Genomic DNA, 18462 nt, shown 5'->3' with positions numbered 1-18462 from the left:
ATGAAGATTCTCGACGAGATGACTATCACTATATGTCCTGGCACTGTGATTATTGGAACCGATACCAAGAAAGAGTATGATTATTTTGCTATTAACCACATACAATCTGATGAGTTTGTGAACAGGGTTATGATGCCCCGGATGACGCCAGTCCTTACTACACTCATAAGGAAGGCCAGACGACATTTCATTTCCAGCGACGTGCACCTGGTCATTCAAAAGAGTTTCTCCAGGATATTGGAGAAACTGACCTTTTGGGTCAGATTTTCCAGGATGTCATGTCATTCGTGAATAACCGTGTAAGCTTCATATTCTTCTCTCAGGTCAAATATGTTTTAATGTAATCTAGATCCGAACATTGCTACCAGATGTCTACCAAGAACTGACAGTATTCGTCGACCATCTACCGTTAAATGACAAAAGTGTAGCCTATCCTTTTTCTGGCTTTGTTATTAACGTTGGCATCTCCACAAATGGCCATCGAGATGGGTTCGATAAACTCATTTGCGCAGTGATACCATTCGGAGATTGGGAGGGGGGAGAGCTCTGTTTGTATGAAGCTGGATATGTATGGCGCCTGAAGCCATGGGACGTTCTTATTTTTCCTTCTGGGTGCATCACTCACTTCAATCTTTACATGACTGGATTACGAGGCTCTCTGGTGCTTCATTCAGATAATCGCGGTGATTCATGGGCGAGTGGTGAAGACGACTCTGCTTTTGAGTATAATGGTTGGGCACAAGCAGTGGCAAGTTGATTTAGTCTATTTATACATAGATAATTGTTGGATTTTATATATACTGTGACTAATAGTTGAACTCTCCTCCATGAACTTGCCTCCTTACTGTATGTCCTCAAGACGTCACACTGTCACCGGCCATCGGCTCCTGATGTTGGACTCGCTCCCGAAATGTTGAACAGTTGACTCATTGACAGTCGGAGTACAACAACGAACTTTGCCACCTTCCACAATGTCCATGGATCTCACTCAGCTTTCAAACATACTCGGAAACTTATCTGTGAATGACTTGGTATTGGTATGTACTTTTTCTACTCATTTTGTCATCTTTTCATTGATGCTCTGTGACCACAGGCGCTTAAAGAGTCGCAGTTACAAACCCAAGCACTCCAAGAAGAGATTCGCCAGCTCAAAACGGCTGTCCCCTCCAACAAAAACCTCTCCGACATCTCCACATCTGTCTCGTCCATGTCAGAATCTACTGGATCAACTACAGACTCTTCTGCCGCCAGTGATTTGACGTCTAGCAAAAAATCAAAAACTTTGTTTCAATCCAAGGAGAGCCAAGCCAAGCTGAATTATGTTGCGTGCAGAATGGTTTTCTTTGGAAACATATGGTGGGAGACGAAAGAGCTTTCAGGTTCTGCGCTTGAATACGATGTTGCGATTCGCAAGCTGGACTCAGCTGTTGTTGCCCTCCGTGCTGCTCCTCATAGCTGTCAGAAAGTACTTCAGGACCGTGTCACAGTACTCAGGATCATCGTCAAACTGCACGAATACCTCCCGCCAGTTTACCACCCACTTATTGGTGCGACGCTTGACGGTAAATATTATAAGATGTTTAAATTGGTGAGTATTTAATTCTGCTGAACATGATCTGGCATTTCATTTACTTAATCACATTGAATAGATGGCGAAGAAGGCACAAGAGGGCCGCTCAAACATGATGCATCGTTTTAGAGAAGTCGGACACAGGATATTTGAAGGGGTCCTTCCTGCTATGCACTTCCAAAATGGCTTTGACCGATTCACTGACCCGGAATGCCGGCGGCTTTTGGGATATGATGAAGTCAAGAAGCAGTACAAGCGGCTTCCACCTTGTCTGTTTGCTGAGGGTAGAATTTCTGGTGCGACTATGTTTAGAGTCCAAGCGGGGATAAAGGTTTGCAATTTTGATTCGCCCATGAAATCAGCAAGCTGACTGTTCAGCTAGATTCTTCTTGCCATGCTTTGGGGAAAGGGCGCTCTAGACAAGATTAAGATTACCACGAGAAAGACCAATGCTACTCTATGGGAAGTTAACGAAGTCAATGCTCCCTGCATGGCTTTCGTGGCTATTGTAGTAAGTGTTTTTATATTTTGATCCAAAATTAATATCTATACTATATTTCCAGATTCGATATCTTCTTTCTGGAGATGGTGATTTCGACTCACCCGGAAACCGGTCCGGCATTGACTACGATGCTGATTTTGAATACTACCTCGAAAGGATCGAGGAGCTCATTCAAGAAGGTGCAAAGTCTATTTCTAACACCTTCCAGTTTTACAACGAACAGGTCTTTCACCCAAAAGTGGTGGGTGCATCAAAAGCCCCAGGACTTCCAGTTCTGTATGATGATGAAGAGGAGGAGATTTGGCGAGGAATGAAGGAGATCGAAGACAGCCCTGACGACCCTGACGACTTTGACGATACTTCAACATCATTGGCTTTCACTCCTCAGATTACACCGGCAGTACAGGCTAATACTCATGATGCTTCAGCTTCTCAGCCTGCCCAGTCCATTACCCGTCCCACATCAGCCATCACAGCTGCTAACGAAATTGAACACGTGGAGATTCAATCTACCGAACAGACTGTGCCAGTCAAGGAGAAGAGGGGAAAGAGGGGAAAGAAAACAACTGCAGTGGCGACAGTTGTTCCACGTGAAACTCGCGCAACTCGCAGAACTCGCAGTACTCGGCGAGTTAGATTTGAGGATGAGGTGATCGCTGCAGGGAGGAAAACCCAAGGTGACGGGGCAACAGAGGCTACCTTGCATACCTCAGCTGGAACTGCGCATCCGATGACTTCAGATGTTATTTCAGTTTCGGCGCAGTATGATGAATATGACGAGCAAGAGGAAGATGAAGAGGTGGAAGAATAAGGAGTAGATACTTGTGTTTTATAAGACCATTCCGCAATATACTCCTGTGCTCCCAATGTCCATTGTGTCGTCACAACTGGCTTTCTGATATTTTGCATGCATCAAGTACCAAGCTGCATATGATAGTAACCTGGTTCCCTATAATATTAAAGCTCATATAGTGTAATGGTTATTTTCTGTTATTGTTCTGTTATGTAATGACTTATAATACGTTGCTGGAAGATTCTTAATGTTGCATTGTATTATTGATTAATTGTAAATTTGTATGCTTAGTTAAAATCAATCTGTAATTTCGTGTATTTGAAAACTAATAAAATAAATTAGGTTAATCTCACAGAAATTGGGTTGTTGAGTTTTTTCCTTTTTGAATACACTTCAGTATTGTATCCATCTTGTATTCAATCTAATAATGTTCAATTAGTTCTAATAATCTTCTAAAAATGTTCGCAATAAGGGAGCTCTCTGATTGAAAGTTAGCTGAAAAGCCACATAATTTGCGCCTGATCCACCGGGCCGAAGCATTACCCGGCACCAAATCATTTGCACAGCCTACTGCATTTCTACTTTAGGCTAGTTCCTTTTCAGGCACATAATTCAATGCCTTTTCGGACCGGACTTTCATCTGACACGGCCTAGTCAGGCCACCGGCTGCCTTTCAGCATTTCAATGCATTTTGCCGCCTTATCGTGCCTGAAAATCCAAATGCAGAAATTCCGACAAAGAAACAAGTAGGCATCCGGGTCCGGACGCCAAGGCCTATTTTTATCTTCCAAAAATTTCTCCTACTATCTATCGTCAGTGGTCAGTGGTCGGCTCTGATTGGCGCCTCCTGAATTTAAAGTTGAATACCGCATGACCTCCGGTATTTGCTATCGCCGTCAGTTTTTTGAATGCTAGCTGAACCGACGTGTCAAGATGGATTCGAGAATGTAAGGGTCGATATCCTTTAAGTTCAAATGACATCATTCATGATCACGTGCACCGCCGCCTCCGTCCGAGCGTGAGTCACAGAATGTCTCGAGAACCAACTTGAGCTTGATTATCATTGTCAAGGAATAATGCTGCGTGGTATTTTTTCCTTTTCTGTCCTCGGTCACCTCTCCGTTTCCTGGTACTCTAACCAAGCTAACGATCTCAAGTTCTATCCTTTAATTTCTCGCGACATCATCGTTGACTTTTCAAAGCTAGCGCAGACAATCAATCTCAACTCATGGAAATGTCCTACAGTGCGTTTATGGTGGAAAAAATAGACTGCGAGACCCGGTATTTGACTCTCAGGCAGACTGCATGCTCTCTTCCTTTGTCTCAACAGTTTTCGGGTACGCTGTTAACTAGGTTTCTTCTGTGCAAGCCGGTTCCTAGGTCTTAACCCGAGGAGGTAGCCAGATATACCGAACTGTTCATTCAACAAGCTTGGGAACGCATTATATCTAGAATAGTCTAACGCGAATGAGTGCATCGTACGTCCGACAATTACAAAACGATATGGCTTCACACGTGGATTTAGGACGAGTCTTCACTTGCTGGCTTAGTGCGTCCCTACGAAGTTGTAATTATCTTACACCAAAACCGGTCATAGGCTATCACTCGTAATAAACCACAACAAAGTTTTTACAGTGGAACTTATGGACCCGGAACCGGACCTTACAAAGCCGCGTTCGTTGGTATACGTCACTTTTCCTCCGGTGACTCGAGACGCGTCAGTGAGGCGACTTGCTCCAGCAACAACCGGATCGCGTTCCCTCCTGTGCATTGAACAATGTCTCTAATCCGGTACGATACTCTCTGCGGAGCCTCCCACATAGGCTGTACACACAGACACGAGGCACAATGACACATGGAAATATCTCACGACGACGCGCCTACACTCCAGATTTTCTCCCGATCCCGACCATGATCCAGTGCTCTGGGTCGAGGGAGATTTAACTTCCGCAGTCTTCCAAAGTTGTTACTCATTATATGTGAAGCGATGTGTTATAGGCGATGTGTGATTGGACGAGGTCTCGTCTCGTTCTGTCGGAGGCGAGTATCCCACTGGTCTTCCGTAATTATCACTCATGTGCAAGTGGTTTGTTATAGGCGATATGCTATTGGACGAGCGCGTTTTCCTTTCACTATCTGTTTTCGGAATGACAAATGCGGATATTGAACTATGTTTTATGGGAGAATCCTTTCCCGGGTTTCTTTTCACATCCGTTTATGGAATGACAGAGGTGGGCGTTAAGCAAGTCGTCGTAGGCGAGGCGTTATTGGATAAGTTCGTCTTGGCATACCATTTATATTCTCTCTCTGGGATATGAGAGGCATATAAAAGGTGGGCAGGATATGTCTTTACAGCAGTAGTCAAGACTACATGGCTTTTGCACCCCTCCTAGCTGTTCTCTTCCTTCTCGCCGTTGTACGCCAGTCCGACGGTATTGCTTAGCGTTCTTATATTTGCAATGACGCTAATACCGTTTAACCAGCTGCCCTCACGAAGCGAGTGGCATGCGCCGACGGTGTCCACACCGCCACCAATGAGGCCTGCTGCGCCTTATTCCCCGTCGTAGCCGACCTCCAAGAGAATCTGTTCGACGGCGGAGAGTGTGGAGAAGAGGTTGGTATTCTTCTCAGTCTTCAACGAGCGTTTGCTGACTGTGGGCGGTCCCGTTACCTAGGTACACGAGTCGCTTCGTTTAACCTTCCACGATGCAATCGGGTTTTCCCTTACTCAAGGGTCTGGCTTTATCTCGTTTTTTAATTTCAATAAGTCGATGTTTTTAACAGCGGTGGTGGTGCTGATGGATCTATCGTCACCTTCTCCGACATCGAGACGGCCTTCCACGCAAACAACGGAATCGGTACGGTCATAATGATCATAGTTCCTTGACCCAGGATTCACGGATTTTTCATCTAGATGGAATTGTGGAAGTACAGAGGCCTTTTATCAACGCGCACAACATGACCGCAGGAGACTTGTACGATATTTAATACATCTCGGACTCATAACCTTCTTAAAAATTTCTCAGTATCCAGTTGGCTGGCGCAGTTGGGGTGTCCAACTGTCCGGGTGCTCCGCAATTAAACTTCTTATTGGGACGTCCCTAAGCCACTGCCCCCTCCCCAGATCTACTCGTCCCGGAGCCTTTTGATAATGTGACAACTATCATCGCGAGGTTCGCTGATGCAGGGTTCGAGTCACCTGAAATTATTGCTCTCCTGGCTTCGTGCGGCACTGTTTCCTTTTACCTTTCTGACAAATTTTCTTGACATCTCTTCTAGGCACTCTGTCGCTGGCGCTGACCACGTGGACCCGACGGTAGCGTTTATTCATTTGTATATACGTCGTCTTTTGCTCAAGGATTTACAGATTCCCGGGTTTGTACCTTATGAATTCCTTGGGTTTTTCCCTAATTTACATTCTTTAGCACTCCCTTTGACTCAACCCCATCGCTCTTCGACACTCAATTCTTTGTAGAAGTCCAATTACGAGGCACCGCCTTCCCCGGGTACACGCTCCTTGTTTCTCTCTGGCATGCTGGTCGTTGACAGGTGTTTCAACAGGAACGGCAGTAATCAGGGTGAAGCTGAGTCTCCATTGGCTGGAGAAATACGAATTCAATCAGATGAGATGGTGAGTCGCCACAGTGCATAACGTACCATTGATGGGCTCATTGCGATTACCAGTTGGCTCGCGGTTCGTCCATGTTTTGACAGATGTTTGAACCCAGCAGCTGTAGCTTTCTCACAGATTCTAGAACATCCTGTGACTGGCAATCCTTCGCCAGTATGTGCTGTAGCATATTTCTCAACAGGGGTCAATGTTAACGACAATTGTCGCAGATGATCAGGCAAAGATGCAGACCGATTACAAGGCTGCTATGTTGAAGCTTTCTACGCTCGGACAAGACGTATCTAATATGGTGGATTGCACCGAGGTGATCCCCATCCCTCTAGCAGCTGTTGCGAAAGCCGCGCACTTGCCCGCTGGATTCGATATGAGTGATATTGAACAGGCGGTAAGCCGTTTTGACATGTTTCCACGAATAGATTTTTCATTTTCTGTTAGTGTGCTACTGCTCCGTTCCCCACTCTTACGGCTGATCCTGGCCCTGTCACCAGTGTTGCTCCAGTGTAAGAAGCTCTCAAATCTCAAATTGTATCGTTGTGTACTGATTTCTTTCCCTACATAGTCCACCATCCTAAGAAACTTACACAATGTGGAAGTTTTCTCGTTCGTTGACTTGATATACAGAATTATGTGTTCCGGAAGGTCTGTACCCAATACGGTTGTACCATTTACGTTTGTGATTCGTTTATGTTCATATGTGTTGACAATTCACTGTGTGAACTTATATGAAATGCGCGCCTCGAATTGATTGGGCTGTTCTCTCATGTGAATCGTATCTTCATTCAAACGGCTTATTAGAACGAATGTCTGTGAAAGACTGTTGGTCTGCGTTCGGCATAGATGATGCACCAGGTAGCGATGCCCCAACTGGTACCGGATGAATACAAATAGAAGTCATATTGGGATGGAAAGACAGGGAGTCAAACTAAGCAATGTGAGAGCGCTATGTCGTCACACAAAAGTAATATTACTCTTATTATTCGAACGTCTTCCTTCTTATGTGGGAGAGGTAGAGCGATATTGTAAATAGAATGTTCAATTCAAGGGAATGTTAATCGTGTACCATTTCTGCTTAGCGCACAGAGAGACCGAAGGAAGATTCAGGTGGCAAATCCCGGTCGTGGAAAATATTGTACGTACCGTCTGTCCTTTCGAGAGTTGAGCCCGGTAAAAAGAGCTAAAGTTAAGATACAAAGGATAATGGGGTTGGACTCACTTGGCGACAAGAGAGCTAATATAAACTGACAGCAAGACCTTAGTATTGGGAGCAGAGGAAGAAGACGTAAATACTAACGCCTTGAAGTTGATTGATATGAACATAGGAAGATTTGGCCAGACGATGTACCGTACATATACCGGATCAGGCTGAGAAAGAACGTGTGATGAAGGGTATTAATTACCGCCACGACAGTAAAAGGGAGCATGCGCCAAGTGGGCTGGGGATTAGTTGGCAAGGCATCGCATAATTTCGAGATCCTTACCTCTGACATCGCCAGTCCAGATATCACTACGAGTCGCACCAGGCTCATAACCATCTTCGTAGTGCTATAAGAAGTCCCCTCAGACTATGCGCACATAGATATAAGTACTAGTATGAAACATGCATCTGGAGAAACTGGTCATCGACCTGCCCTTGTGCCAGATAGCGCCAGCGATGACAAAATCCTCTGCCGAAATGGTGGAGAAATTCAGATATATGGATACATGCTAGGGATGATATCCTTGCCCTAATCCGAATCAAGGGCGGAAAGCGTACCATAACATCCAGAAAGCCAGTCAGGGTGTATCTGACAATGAGAAACGGTGATAATTTTCAGAGTACTTACGTGTCGTACATGACATATGAAAGGCACACTCGAGTCAATGATGTCTATTACGTGCGGGTAAGAACCAGCTTGTTCAAAGTGCAGTTCGCGTGGGGCTCTTACTTCAGTAGATTGGCTTCCCTTCTTTGAAGTGCGACATGTATCGCATTTTAATCTTCTCGCATGTACATCATTGAATTGGCGCTTATTGGTTTTCTGGAGTTAGCGTTTCAAACAACTGTCATTAAGTCACACACGAATATCATCACCTAGGAAAAACAAGGTGCGAGATGTGGAGAATGTCGTTATACAGTCATAGCACGGCGTTGAAAAAAATTAAAAAGTAAAAAGTAAAATGCTAACCCTGACTTGGAGTTAAAAAGAAGACGACACAAAATGACCGTGTTCTGCGTCACCAAGGTTTTTATGTTGGATGAGAGGACAAGACACTAGGAGGAGAAAGAAAAGCTCCGAGAAAGGACGCGAAGTATCTCGGTTCCCGACGGTGCTGTCCACGTGGGTCAGTAGCAAGCCATTTCGGACTCAGAATTCGAACCTGATTGATTCCCGCACGATGCACGCCTCGAGTTCCATATTGTGCTGACTGTGATTATACATTTCCTGATGATGACCATGGAATCTGCAGGTCGTGAAAGGTGTCTTGTTCATGACGTCGAAATCCAGGATGTCACAGCTGCCTCACCCTTTCATTTACGGGAACTGCTGTGGTCGGACGGGGAGGACGTTTTTATCTCCAGTTCTATACTCGGCGTCCTCGCGACGAGGATGAGGAGACTCGCTCTACCCTTAGCGTAATGCGAAACTAGTACCAGGGTATCTATACCAAACCGTACCTCCTCCCGAATTAATGCTATTAATAATACGCGCGCCAGAACCTCTTCCCGACGATAGTTACATTAAAGTTGGGACAATATTCCACTTTCATCCGGAGGATCTAGACAGGTGTGCGATTTGGCCGTGTATGATCCAGGAAGCTCGGGTCTGCGAAACGCTGATGAAGCACCCTCATCCGAATGTGGCGCGCTACTACGGATACGTTGAGAAGGATGGATTGATGGTTGGATTGGGTTTTAAGAGATATGGACAAACGCTTGGAGAGTCTGTGAAGAAGGGTGTGATTCTGAAGGAGGATGTCGAATCCTCGTTTGATCAGATCAAGAAGGGCGTCGAGCACATTCACCGTCTTGGCTTGGTACACGTAAGCTCATCTTGCAAGCGCTGGAATAGACGCCTTACTTATTACCATGCAGAACAACATTAATCCCAGTAACATTATGCTCGACGCAGACGGGTCGTTGCTTATCATCGGTAGGCGTTGCATAACGTCGGGCATTTGATCTGCTGTGGACTATGAAGCAACGTCAGGAAAGCATGCCTCGAATACCTACGTCCTTGTCATGCACTATATCGGACAGATAACTTCAATCAAGCCTTCTGGGACCATCGGTATGTCTGGAAGAAGCTTTGAATTTGTGGGGCTGTTCTATAGACATCTCTCTCCGAGCAATATAAAAGGAACAATCATCGCTAGGCTGAAATTCTTAGGCATCACATAAAAGCATCGTGAGTTTGGGTGGATATTCCGTCATTGGAATGATTACGGTTTAGATTTTTGTTAGGATAGCTGCCATGCGGCCTTAGGGACTGTAGACGAGTTCCCATGATGTTCGGTGCTAGCGAAGAAGTTCGGCACGGAGTTTGCCGAGTCTCCTTCTTCTGCTACTCCCATCATCGCTTGCCTCTCCTTATGCTTAACGGAAAAGAAACATGGATTTCTATTGTAGAACTTACTGAAGCAACCTGACACTTATCAAAATCACTTGCACAATAATCTTTGGTGTGCGAGTATCCGTATCATTGTCAGTAAGACGGGACGAAAGACTCGCCTTGTCACCTCAAAAACCTATCATCTTTAAGGTAGACTATTGACCTGGTGTCTACTATTCCTACTGTACGCTATCTCAAGTACGTTTACCCATTCACATTACAGTGATTAGCGACTGACTAAGTAGTAATGCTAGATATCAGGGACCAATAAGTCGAAACCCTGAAGGTCGAAACGTGAGGATGGCTCAGCTTCACAAGATGCTCTTCGAATAGTGGCTCCATTCTATCGACAGCTCGAAATTCGAATTTAGCACCGTGGGATTTCGACGTCTGCTTCAGCGTTCGAAATCAGATACACATTGAAACGTAATGGTATACGTCTTTTTTTGTGTCTCAGCACCATTCTAATTGTCCTGTTAGCATTTCTTGGAAATTTCTCTAGAAGACTCCTTGAGGAATGTCATTGGAGCTGCAATCGTTGAAAGTTGGGATCGACATATTCAGTACCTGTTCCTCACGGGGCATGTGCGGCTGAGACTACTTAGGTTGGTTTCCGTACTTTTTTCTACTTAGATTTGACATGACCTTTCGCACAGATGCTACTATAGACCAGGATTCCGACACGTTCACGACGCGTCGATGGCATGAGAATAGTTGTCACGTGTATCAACGGACGCGTCTATTTCATTTCGGATTTGGAATGCCTTCCGACTTGTTGAGACTGCGAACCCCTCTCTGTCTCTCTTCCACACCACCACTACCACAGCAACAATTCAACGCCCTGCCAATTCGCCAAAAACGACGCCGAAAGTCGATAACAAGAGCGCCGGCACCGAAACCTCGTTCACGGTCAGCGGCCAAGGGGAGATCAAGAAGCTGATCAAGACGCTGATTAGGAGGGGCACAGCGAAGGACGTAAAGGGACTGGTATGAGATGTCTCCTTCGTGGATTCACTCTTATTGACGCGTGTCTAGATGATTTCTTTCTCGACGGCCGAGTATCAAGAGAAGAGTAAACGCGGTGAGCAGATCGCCGAGCTACTGAAACGACAAGTCTTCCCTTCACCGCGTGTTGTATCTTTACTCAACGTCGTCTTCTGGACGCCCAACCTTACTACCCTGACTCTCAACTTTGTGAGTGCCGTCCATTTCATGGCCGAACACGCCTTTGACGCGTAATTCTAGTCTGGTCATCTTGACACGTATTCGGATTGTCTCGGAGAGAAGCTCATTGTCGCATTATGCTCGCTGAAGAATGTCGAGAACTTTTCTCGCCATGCCACGACATCCGCGTGCACGGATTTCGGCCAGTACAGCTTGATGAAATTGGTCTTGTCTTGGCCGAACCTCCGGACTGTAATTATTATCATCAGGTTGTTATGGAATATGCTGAGAATTCGTCAACCAGCTATATCTTGCTGTGGATATGAACGGCAGCGAAGACTGTTCAACGATCCCTCCAGCAACGTGCATTAGAATCTGTCACTTTTGAGCGCTGCATGTCAAATTTCGAAAAATTAGCACCCACGTTCGCGGGATCCGCCAAGAATCTTAAGACCTTCGAATCCTGGATGATGGGGTTCAAAGAGGGATAACTATCCCTCAGCTTTCCTCTTGTAATCGCTAACGTTGTAGGAGGGGGTATTGGTAACGTGGATTGAAACGATTACTATATAGTGAGAATCTCCTACCCTCTTATGTTATTCTTCAAGCTTATTGTCGTTGAGGCGATTATTTATTTATTACCTGTATTGCTTCATAAATTCATTCTACCTACTAAAAATTTGGCAGCTAGCAGTCGACATCGCTTCTTCTCCGTCTGTAAATTGATTTTACCCCCTATCCCCCATTCAGGTGATCATCTCCGCTTCGCGAGTGTCTACTTTCACTCCATGTTTTTCGTCATATCGAGAACAAAGATTTCCTTAATCAAATGCTGACCCTCTCCCTGTATCATGACATTAACCAGTGGTTCAGGATTGAACTACGAACAGGGAAACCATCAGCTAAGGGTAAGTGGCATGACAGCTAATTGGTAGTCATAGTCGGGGTTCGAGTCCCCATATCCATATAAAATTGCATACTGTGGACTTTTTCTCAAAGAGTGAAAGTATGGTGACTCGTGCGCCTGCATGTTTTTTTTTCCTGTATGGTGTACAACGTTTATTCTGGTATCCCTTGAGAATGGAATTCGACGAGAAGGTAAGGAATACATGTTTATCCGTGGTATTCATTCGGATAAGCAGTAGTGGTCAATGGGTACGGTATAATACCTTTGAGGGGCAGGGTTCGATTCCCTCTATCCAATATACAAGGGTCTGTTTAGCATACTTTTAGTGAAGGACAGCCTGGCTTTTGACGATCCTTTTTTTCCCTCTTTCATGGTTCATCGTACTCATCACGTTCGAAATAGGTGCGAGTCCACAGGATCAATAAACTCTGATGCCCGAGGGTCCCGAAGCGAACATTCTGTGTGGCAGTGTGATCCCTTCTCCGTATTGACATTCCAATCAGTGCTACGGGATGAAGGCAGTAAGTAAATAAGTATCAAGTCTTGCTTTACATTCTGAAGAGAATCCTATTTTCAGCGCGTTATCATGCCTGGGATTTCCGCATCCAGGAAGAGATCTGTGTTAGATCAGCACTTAGTCCTGCGCTGCCCAAACCTGGACCCCGGTCAGACTACCTGCGCCTGTGACGGATTCAAGTTGAGTTGCTCTTCATCGTAGAAGAGGTAAATCTCACCGACTCGGAATGTAGCTGCAACAGCGATGAACTGAGCATCAGATATAAATCAATTTTTGCATAGATATTGCTAAGAGGAAGAAGCATGGAAGGATCACAAATGACTGCGGACTATAAGAACACGTTAAGCCCCCGCCGGTTCTGACGGCCCGATTCCATCCGTGTTTACATCTATTGCTGGGTTTTTCCTTCTTGTCGTCATCCCCTCCAAACCTCGCAAGGACGGTGACCACCACTGGAGAGAGGCCCGAACGTAGGAACAACCATAGTTCTCATTCACATCTCAACACCATCAACCTATGAGAGGGACAGTTGAAATTCTATCATACCGACTACCGAGGATGCTTGGCCGATGGGGCGTGATGGACAGGCGCGGAGGAGGACACGGACAAGGCGTATAAAGGGTGCGGCTTCATGCAGAGGGCGGTTAGCGGCGAACTCCGCTAAGCTTAGGGAGACCAGAGATCTCGATCAGAGCATGACGAGAGCACGACAGCAAATCAAGATTGCGATAACCGAGTCCGCCTCATCGCGTGAACTAACTCCGTGCATAAGCTACATGTCAGTTATGAACACCACCCCTCCCCAACGTCCTACTCACTCCGCACCTCGCTTCCAGTCTCTGTTCCCCCCGAATTTGATGCCATAAAGTTCCCGCCACTTATAGCACGGGCTCACGATCCCAGATGTCGGATGTATGCTGTACCGGATAATGACGTGTTACAGACACTTCCGTGGTTAAAGCGCCAGCGCTCGTAACTACGTACGTCACGTCTTACCTGGCCATTCTCTCGCTCATATTCCTCTCAACATACAATCGTCGTTTCCTATTTAATGAGTGCATACATACAACACGGCCGTCGAGCGTATCATGGTCGTCAAAGGGTTATTGAGACGAGAGATTTTATAGTTGTGAGAATGTATGGGCGTAATAGCGTGCAAAAAAATCCGACGAATGCAAGTTAAATTTTTTCCAGTCACAAGTTACTTTTAAGTGCGCAAGTTCGCGTCCCCCCTGCAAGTTAAGTGTTTTTCTATAGTGATATACTCATTGGCGTCAGTTGTTACCATAGATATCTGAATAAGATCTAGGGCGTGGGTTCGGAGCGGGACAAGGTGGCCCTGAACCGGCCGACATTATTTCGGTGCTTGACACTAATCATTCCACCATTGCCGTACTAATGGCCCGAATTCCTCCAGCATCCTATTCATCTTTACCTGCTTCTCCATCGCTTATTCAGTAATGAATTCAGATACATTTCCTTTGGGTGTTTGATCTGAGATCTCTGGATTCAAGACCGCTCAGTCTAGACAGGCCACTGACTCCCTTATAGATTTGAATGCTCGGAATATTGCAAGACAGCGATAGATCGAGTTCAGTGGAGTGCACTAGGAATGACATTTCAGAGAGTTCAAGGGTCCATGACATGGCCTGCTGAACAGCATAGCTCAAGTACAGTAATACATTCTTCTACTATGTTGAGGCAAAGTTCTCCGCTTTTTGAGTTCAAACCTCCGGCATTGCTTTCTCCTTGTACCCCAGTCTAATCCTCGCTCGAGAATGTGACCGATCCTTAATTTTGAGCCACGGAGTCGTGAAACAGTTACCATTCCCACCTACATACTGAATGGTTCGATTCCGGATGTTGTGCCAGAATGAGGAGAGGCTGTGGCTTTTTAGACCCTACTCCCAGTGTCGAAAAAGTGGCATATGAAATCTCCGACAATTGAAGAGAGGGATATTTGGAAGTGGTGACAAGTAGTTTCACCAATGGAGCCACATTTGCTTCAAACAGCGAGTCCAAACTCAGAATGACCATTTTGAAGCAACTCATAGTGTTGAGATTTTGAGGTCAGTTAATGGAGAAACTGATTATTATGGAATCAAGGGAGGGTTCAAATCCCTTTCACTACATACACAAGTTCTTAGGAGGATGCCTATTTTGCTGTGGTGATCATCATGCGGACTACTGCCAACGTTTTTCAAGATCACACGCATTCTCTGGAGTCTCTGCGTGTATTTAAGGTTCTGTGCTGCGAAGATTTTTGTGGTTCACTATCTACCTCTTTGTTTGACCCCTCGCTTTAGGGAAAAATTGTGAAACGGTAGCCCTTCCCTGCTCATCATTACATGTGGGATGGGTTCCATCCCCTACAGTGTGTGGATGCATGAAGTCCGATATAATTTCTGAACCATCTGCGCATCCGCCACCTTGGGGCATCCCTTTTTGCTTGCTTCATGATCGATATCTCCTAAAAATGGATACAGACGGGCATCAATTCAGTGGACTATGCACGTAGAGAGCCTGGGGATTTGAGGCGGGGATTTGTGCACTGATACTGAGGGTAGCCGAGGGCCAAATCGGGATGAAGTCGAATTAACTGAGGCGGATATCACGTGCTGATCCTGTTCCTTCCGGCGCCAATCGGACCATGTCAGCTTGTGGACGTTTCTTCCTCTCTCTCAGCACCCACAGCCTATACGCGTTCAATGCACTGTATAATCCCTTGTAATCTACTCTACAGAGCATGGCCAGGATTCAACGCCACCTACTGACACTCTTTCTTTCATTGAGAATTTATTTCTCGCGTGGCGACATCGGAAGCGCCTGTTAACCTGAGAGCTACGGTGAGCTGAAGAATGTACTCAATATCCATGGTGCATGGGTGTGCTGGCCAGCTATTGTAACTGACGTGTCTGCACTAGCAGGTCGCTCGGAACGAAGTCCGCGTGCTATAATTGGAATGGCGTCAGATTCTGGGACACTGTTGCGAGTTGGGTGGGACAGTCTATCGTGCGTAATATTCCTGTATGCGAAAACGTTTCGTGTCTGATAAGCCATACAGCTGAGAAGATGCGGCAAGACTCGAACGCGACAACGAGTGCGCCTCATCTCCGACGTGATCATCTATCCTTCGCTCATGGAGTCGCGTCGTACTTCAACCATCCCAGGTATATTCACAGACGGAATTCGAAATGTCAAGAATCAGCGTAACTCTCTGGTTGTCTACGCGTAGAACAAGGATCTCAGTGCCCGACGACCATCCTTTTCGGTAATTCTAACTCTGCCGTCAAGATCCGGCCAACACTGATGCGCATATAGCCTGCGTTTTCTGTAGACCCGCACTCACCAAACCCGATGGCCCCTTCAGAACAATGTGGACATTGTTCCTTGGCGAAAATGTGCATAGTTCTGCCGATTCGACTTCGAGAAGCGGTGTAAGAGTCATGTCCATTCTTGAAGTCTGCGTGCTGAAGCATTAATAGCATTCGTTGCTTCCTTCCTCTCCTCGCTATGTTCCCGCTTGTTCGAAAGAAGAGGGCACACATCCTTCGATCGATTTGAAGACCATCGCATCATCGTTACTGTAAGCTAGTATCTTTCTTCCTTTATCTCTCACATCTCAATCAGCCCATTCAGACTGACCTTGTTGTCAGCGCTCCTCTTCACTGAAACGCCTCCAAATCATCAGGGACAGGATTCTGATGGATAACTGTCTCCGGTCGATGCACTATCTTTCATTTCCTCGCTGTAATTCTCCTGTATCCTGCTTGTGTCTGTGAAATGACGGATCTTCTTATCAGCTGATGCAGCATTACTCCATCCCAATTCATCAGTGGGCGATTCCATACTCTCGACGAATGGCAGACAGTACGCGCTCCTTCACATTATGTGTTCCAAACCTATCTTACCTAGTACATGCTACCTATGTACTGTTGATCCTTGAACGAAACTCAGTTCCGATACCAGTCCCGGCAGAACAACTTCATCGTCAACTCTCCGACCTTCAGCGGCCCGCACATAAAGTACGAACTCTGGGAGATAAAGCTAGGATCATCGTCACATCGTTATGTCGCGGAATCTATCACCCCTTTTTACGATGGTCTTTCGACGGCAGGATTGCCCAGGTACGTTCTCGAGCCCAGTATCTTCGAGACACCACTCCGCCATTAGCCCACAATTTGCGAGCTTTCAAGCCTCGTGTTGGTTATCCTCGTTTTCCTGGTTTATTTATGTAATGGGCTCCCTGTTTAGATTCTAGGTCTGCAATTTTGAAGCGGTAATAACCTCCTGCATAGAATCTATGCCTTGGGTACGACACATAATTTTTTTTTTCTAGTTGGCATAAAGAGAACAACGATGATATCGAGCTGACCTGTTATCGATGTCGCTCTCGTGCAGGGTATCTCCCCTCTATCACTATTTTGTCCAGGGATCCGAGCTATGTACACAGCGCATGCCTTCCCGCTAGTTCATATCGCCGGACTTTGCGCTTATCAAGGGGTGCATACAGCTCGGACTCCCTGGAAGGATATATAAGGTGTAGCATGTCGTTCACCTATGCCATTTCACTCTGTTAAGGTCATGCTATCAGTCTATTGTGGTTCATGGAATGGTGTTTTGTCTGCGATTCCGGTTCACATTTAGCTCGGTGCGATGAGGACCTTGGTACACGCACACAATAGCATCCTACCTTTGTTGTCTCTTTGTACACCAGCTCTTCCTCAATAGCCAGACAATCCATTCACCCCATCTCACTCGGCAGACTCATTCGTGCATCCTGACATTTCACCGCATAATACACATGCCATTGCTTCGTCAGAGTGGAACGAGAGCCGTTTGACATCGTAAAAGGCACGTCGCATTATAACGAACACTACTATCATGACGACGAGTAGGGCGAGCACCTATCTCCTAAGTTACGAGTATGCAACTAAGTTCTTACAGAGGTTGCTTAGAGCTAATTCATCGATCACAACAGCGCATTATTTACCTCCCAGTTCTACCCAATCACCCGGGAGGATTCATCAACGCCAGCTTCTCCCCACCAAGCCTCAAGGTAGCCCCTTGTAAGCCTCCAGGGATGCGGCATACGTTCTTCTGATGTATCCCACCCAAAAGAATACTCACATAGTTACATTAGCAAACCACGTATCGTTCAACTGTCCAGAGATGCCGAACATGCATCTCACACGTTGATAATCATATGGTGTGACGTTCGGACGCGGACTTGTATACCTACCCCAACACTACGACCTATCCAGAGAAATTGACGATACTTGTTCCACGGCCTGATGAACCTGGATCAGTTGAACGACATGCAAGCTACCCTCTGGAGTCGGTTAACACATGAGGGATGGGGCGCAAGTCCAGTCTGAGGTGTTACTATTCCTACACATGAGTGGGTTCGATTCCCTACAGCGTGTGTGTTTATGTCCTTTATATATCGTTTTGCGACACAGATGGCACATTTGCTAACTTGAGCATTTATTGAAACCGTGTATGACTTCATGAGATAGGGCTGTGCACAGAGAGAAGCTGAAAATTGTGAGCAGAATGGCTTAATTCGAATACAAAAGGTCTGGGTAAATGACTTGTTTCTTGGTTGGTCTCATTAAGTCATCAAGAATGTCATTGGTGATTACACTGACACCCAGGAGATGATGATATCCCAAGACTATACAGAGATAGAGCGAATGGAGGGGAGAAATTATACAAGGGGCACGATCAACTTGCGTTAAGTATTCCGAGAACGTAGAAAGTTTATTGATCTTATACATTTTCATCA

General features: G+C 45.9%; 7 protein-coding genes across 7 annotated transcripts; 6 read left to right on the top strand and 1 right to left on the bottom strand.

The window, feature by feature from the left end:
* Positions 1 to 349: 349 nt before the first annotated feature.
* On the top strand, positions 350 to 571 carry EV420DRAFT_1241136 (uncharacterized protein; the record flags this gene model as incomplete). Its single annotated transcript, XM_060466637.1, has 1 exon — positions 350 to 571. A coding segment is annotated over one exon (222 nt), but the record flags the coding sequence as incomplete, so codon positions are not given.
* A 400-nt stretch (positions 572 to 971) lies between these two features.
* EV420DRAFT_1672078 (uncharacterized protein) lies at positions 972 to 2950 on the top strand (the record flags this gene model as incomplete). The annotated part of the gene is made up of 5 exons (XM_060479076.1): positions 972 to 1037; positions 1094 to 1588; positions 1650 to 1901; positions 1953 to 2081; positions 2134 to 2950. 5 exons carry the CDS (start codon positions 972 to 974, stop codon positions 2881 to 2883), a joined length of 1692 nt encoding a protein of 563 aa, XP_060322359.1. The 3' UTR covers positions 2884 to 2950.
* A 960-nt stretch (positions 2951 to 3910) lies between these two features.
* Positions 3911 to 4308, top strand: EV420DRAFT_234849 (uncharacterized protein). Its single transcript, XM_060481324.1, has 2 exons — positions 3911 to 4109; positions 4166 to 4308. Exons 1-2 carry the CDS (start codon positions 3942 to 3944, stop codon positions 4250 to 4252), a joined length of 255 nt encoding a protein of 84 aa, XP_060322358.1. The 5' UTR covers positions 3911 to 3941; the 3' UTR covers positions 4253 to 4308.
* A 928-nt stretch (positions 4309 to 5236) lies between these two features.
* EV420DRAFT_1652400 (manganese peroxidase 1 precursor) lies at positions 5237 to 7068 on the top strand (the record flags this gene model as incomplete). Its single annotated transcript, XM_060478640.1, has 15 exons — positions 5237 to 5297; positions 5349 to 5479; positions 5541 to 5599; positions 5650 to 5723; positions 5780 to 5840; positions 5892 to 5932; positions 5990 to 6089; positions 6145 to 6240; positions 6291 to 6371; positions 6427 to 6496; positions 6550 to 6559; positions 6614 to 6649; positions 6706 to 6881; positions 6932 to 6996; positions 7056 to 7068. The coding sequence occupies 15 exons, from the start codon at positions 5237 to 5239 to the stop codon at positions 7066 to 7068; spliced, it is 1074 nt and encodes a 357-aa protein (XP_060322357.1).
* A 2098-nt stretch (positions 7069 to 9166) lies between these two features.
* Positions 9167 to 9656, top strand: EV420DRAFT_1281075 (uncharacterized protein; the record flags this gene model as incomplete). Its single annotated transcript, XM_060468242.1, has 2 exons — positions 9167 to 9517; positions 9570 to 9656. The coding sequence occupies 2 exons, from the start codon at positions 9167 to 9169 to the stop codon at positions 9654 to 9656; spliced, it is 438 nt and encodes a 145-aa protein (XP_060322356.1).
* Positions 9657 to 10925: 1269 nt separating this feature from the next.
* On the top strand, positions 10926 to 12090 carry EV420DRAFT_1589959 (uncharacterized protein; the record flags this gene model as incomplete). The annotated part of the gene is made up of 4 exons (XM_060474893.1): positions 10926 to 11073; positions 11122 to 11280; positions 11332 to 11502; positions 11555 to 12090. Coding segments are annotated over 4 exons (540 nt in total), but the record flags the coding sequence as incomplete, so codon positions are not given.
* Positions 12091 to 12823: 733 nt separating this feature from the next.
* EV420DRAFT_1487413 (uncharacterized protein) lies at positions 12824 to 13690 on the bottom strand (the record flags this gene model as incomplete). The annotated part of the gene is made up of 5 exons (XM_060470519.1): positions 12824 to 12906; positions 13061 to 13126; positions 13221 to 13339; positions 13493 to 13591; positions 13671 to 13690. 5 exons carry the CDS (start codon positions 13688 to 13690, stop codon positions 12824 to 12826), a joined length of 387 nt encoding a protein of 128 aa, XP_060322354.1.
* Between the last annotated feature and the right edge of the window lie 4772 nt (positions 13691 to 18462).

This window comes from Desarmillaria tabescens (genome assembly GCF_030435595.1).
Source record: "Desarmillaria tabescens strain CCBAS 213 chromosome Unknown EV420scaffold_122, whole genome shotgun sequence".
Lineage (NCBI taxonomy): Eukaryota > Fungi > Basidiomycota > Agaricomycetes > Agaricales > Physalacriaceae > Desarmillaria > Desarmillaria tabescens.
Note: the sequence above shows the minus strand (reverse complement) of the source record. Positions and strands in the feature narration are given on the sequence as shown.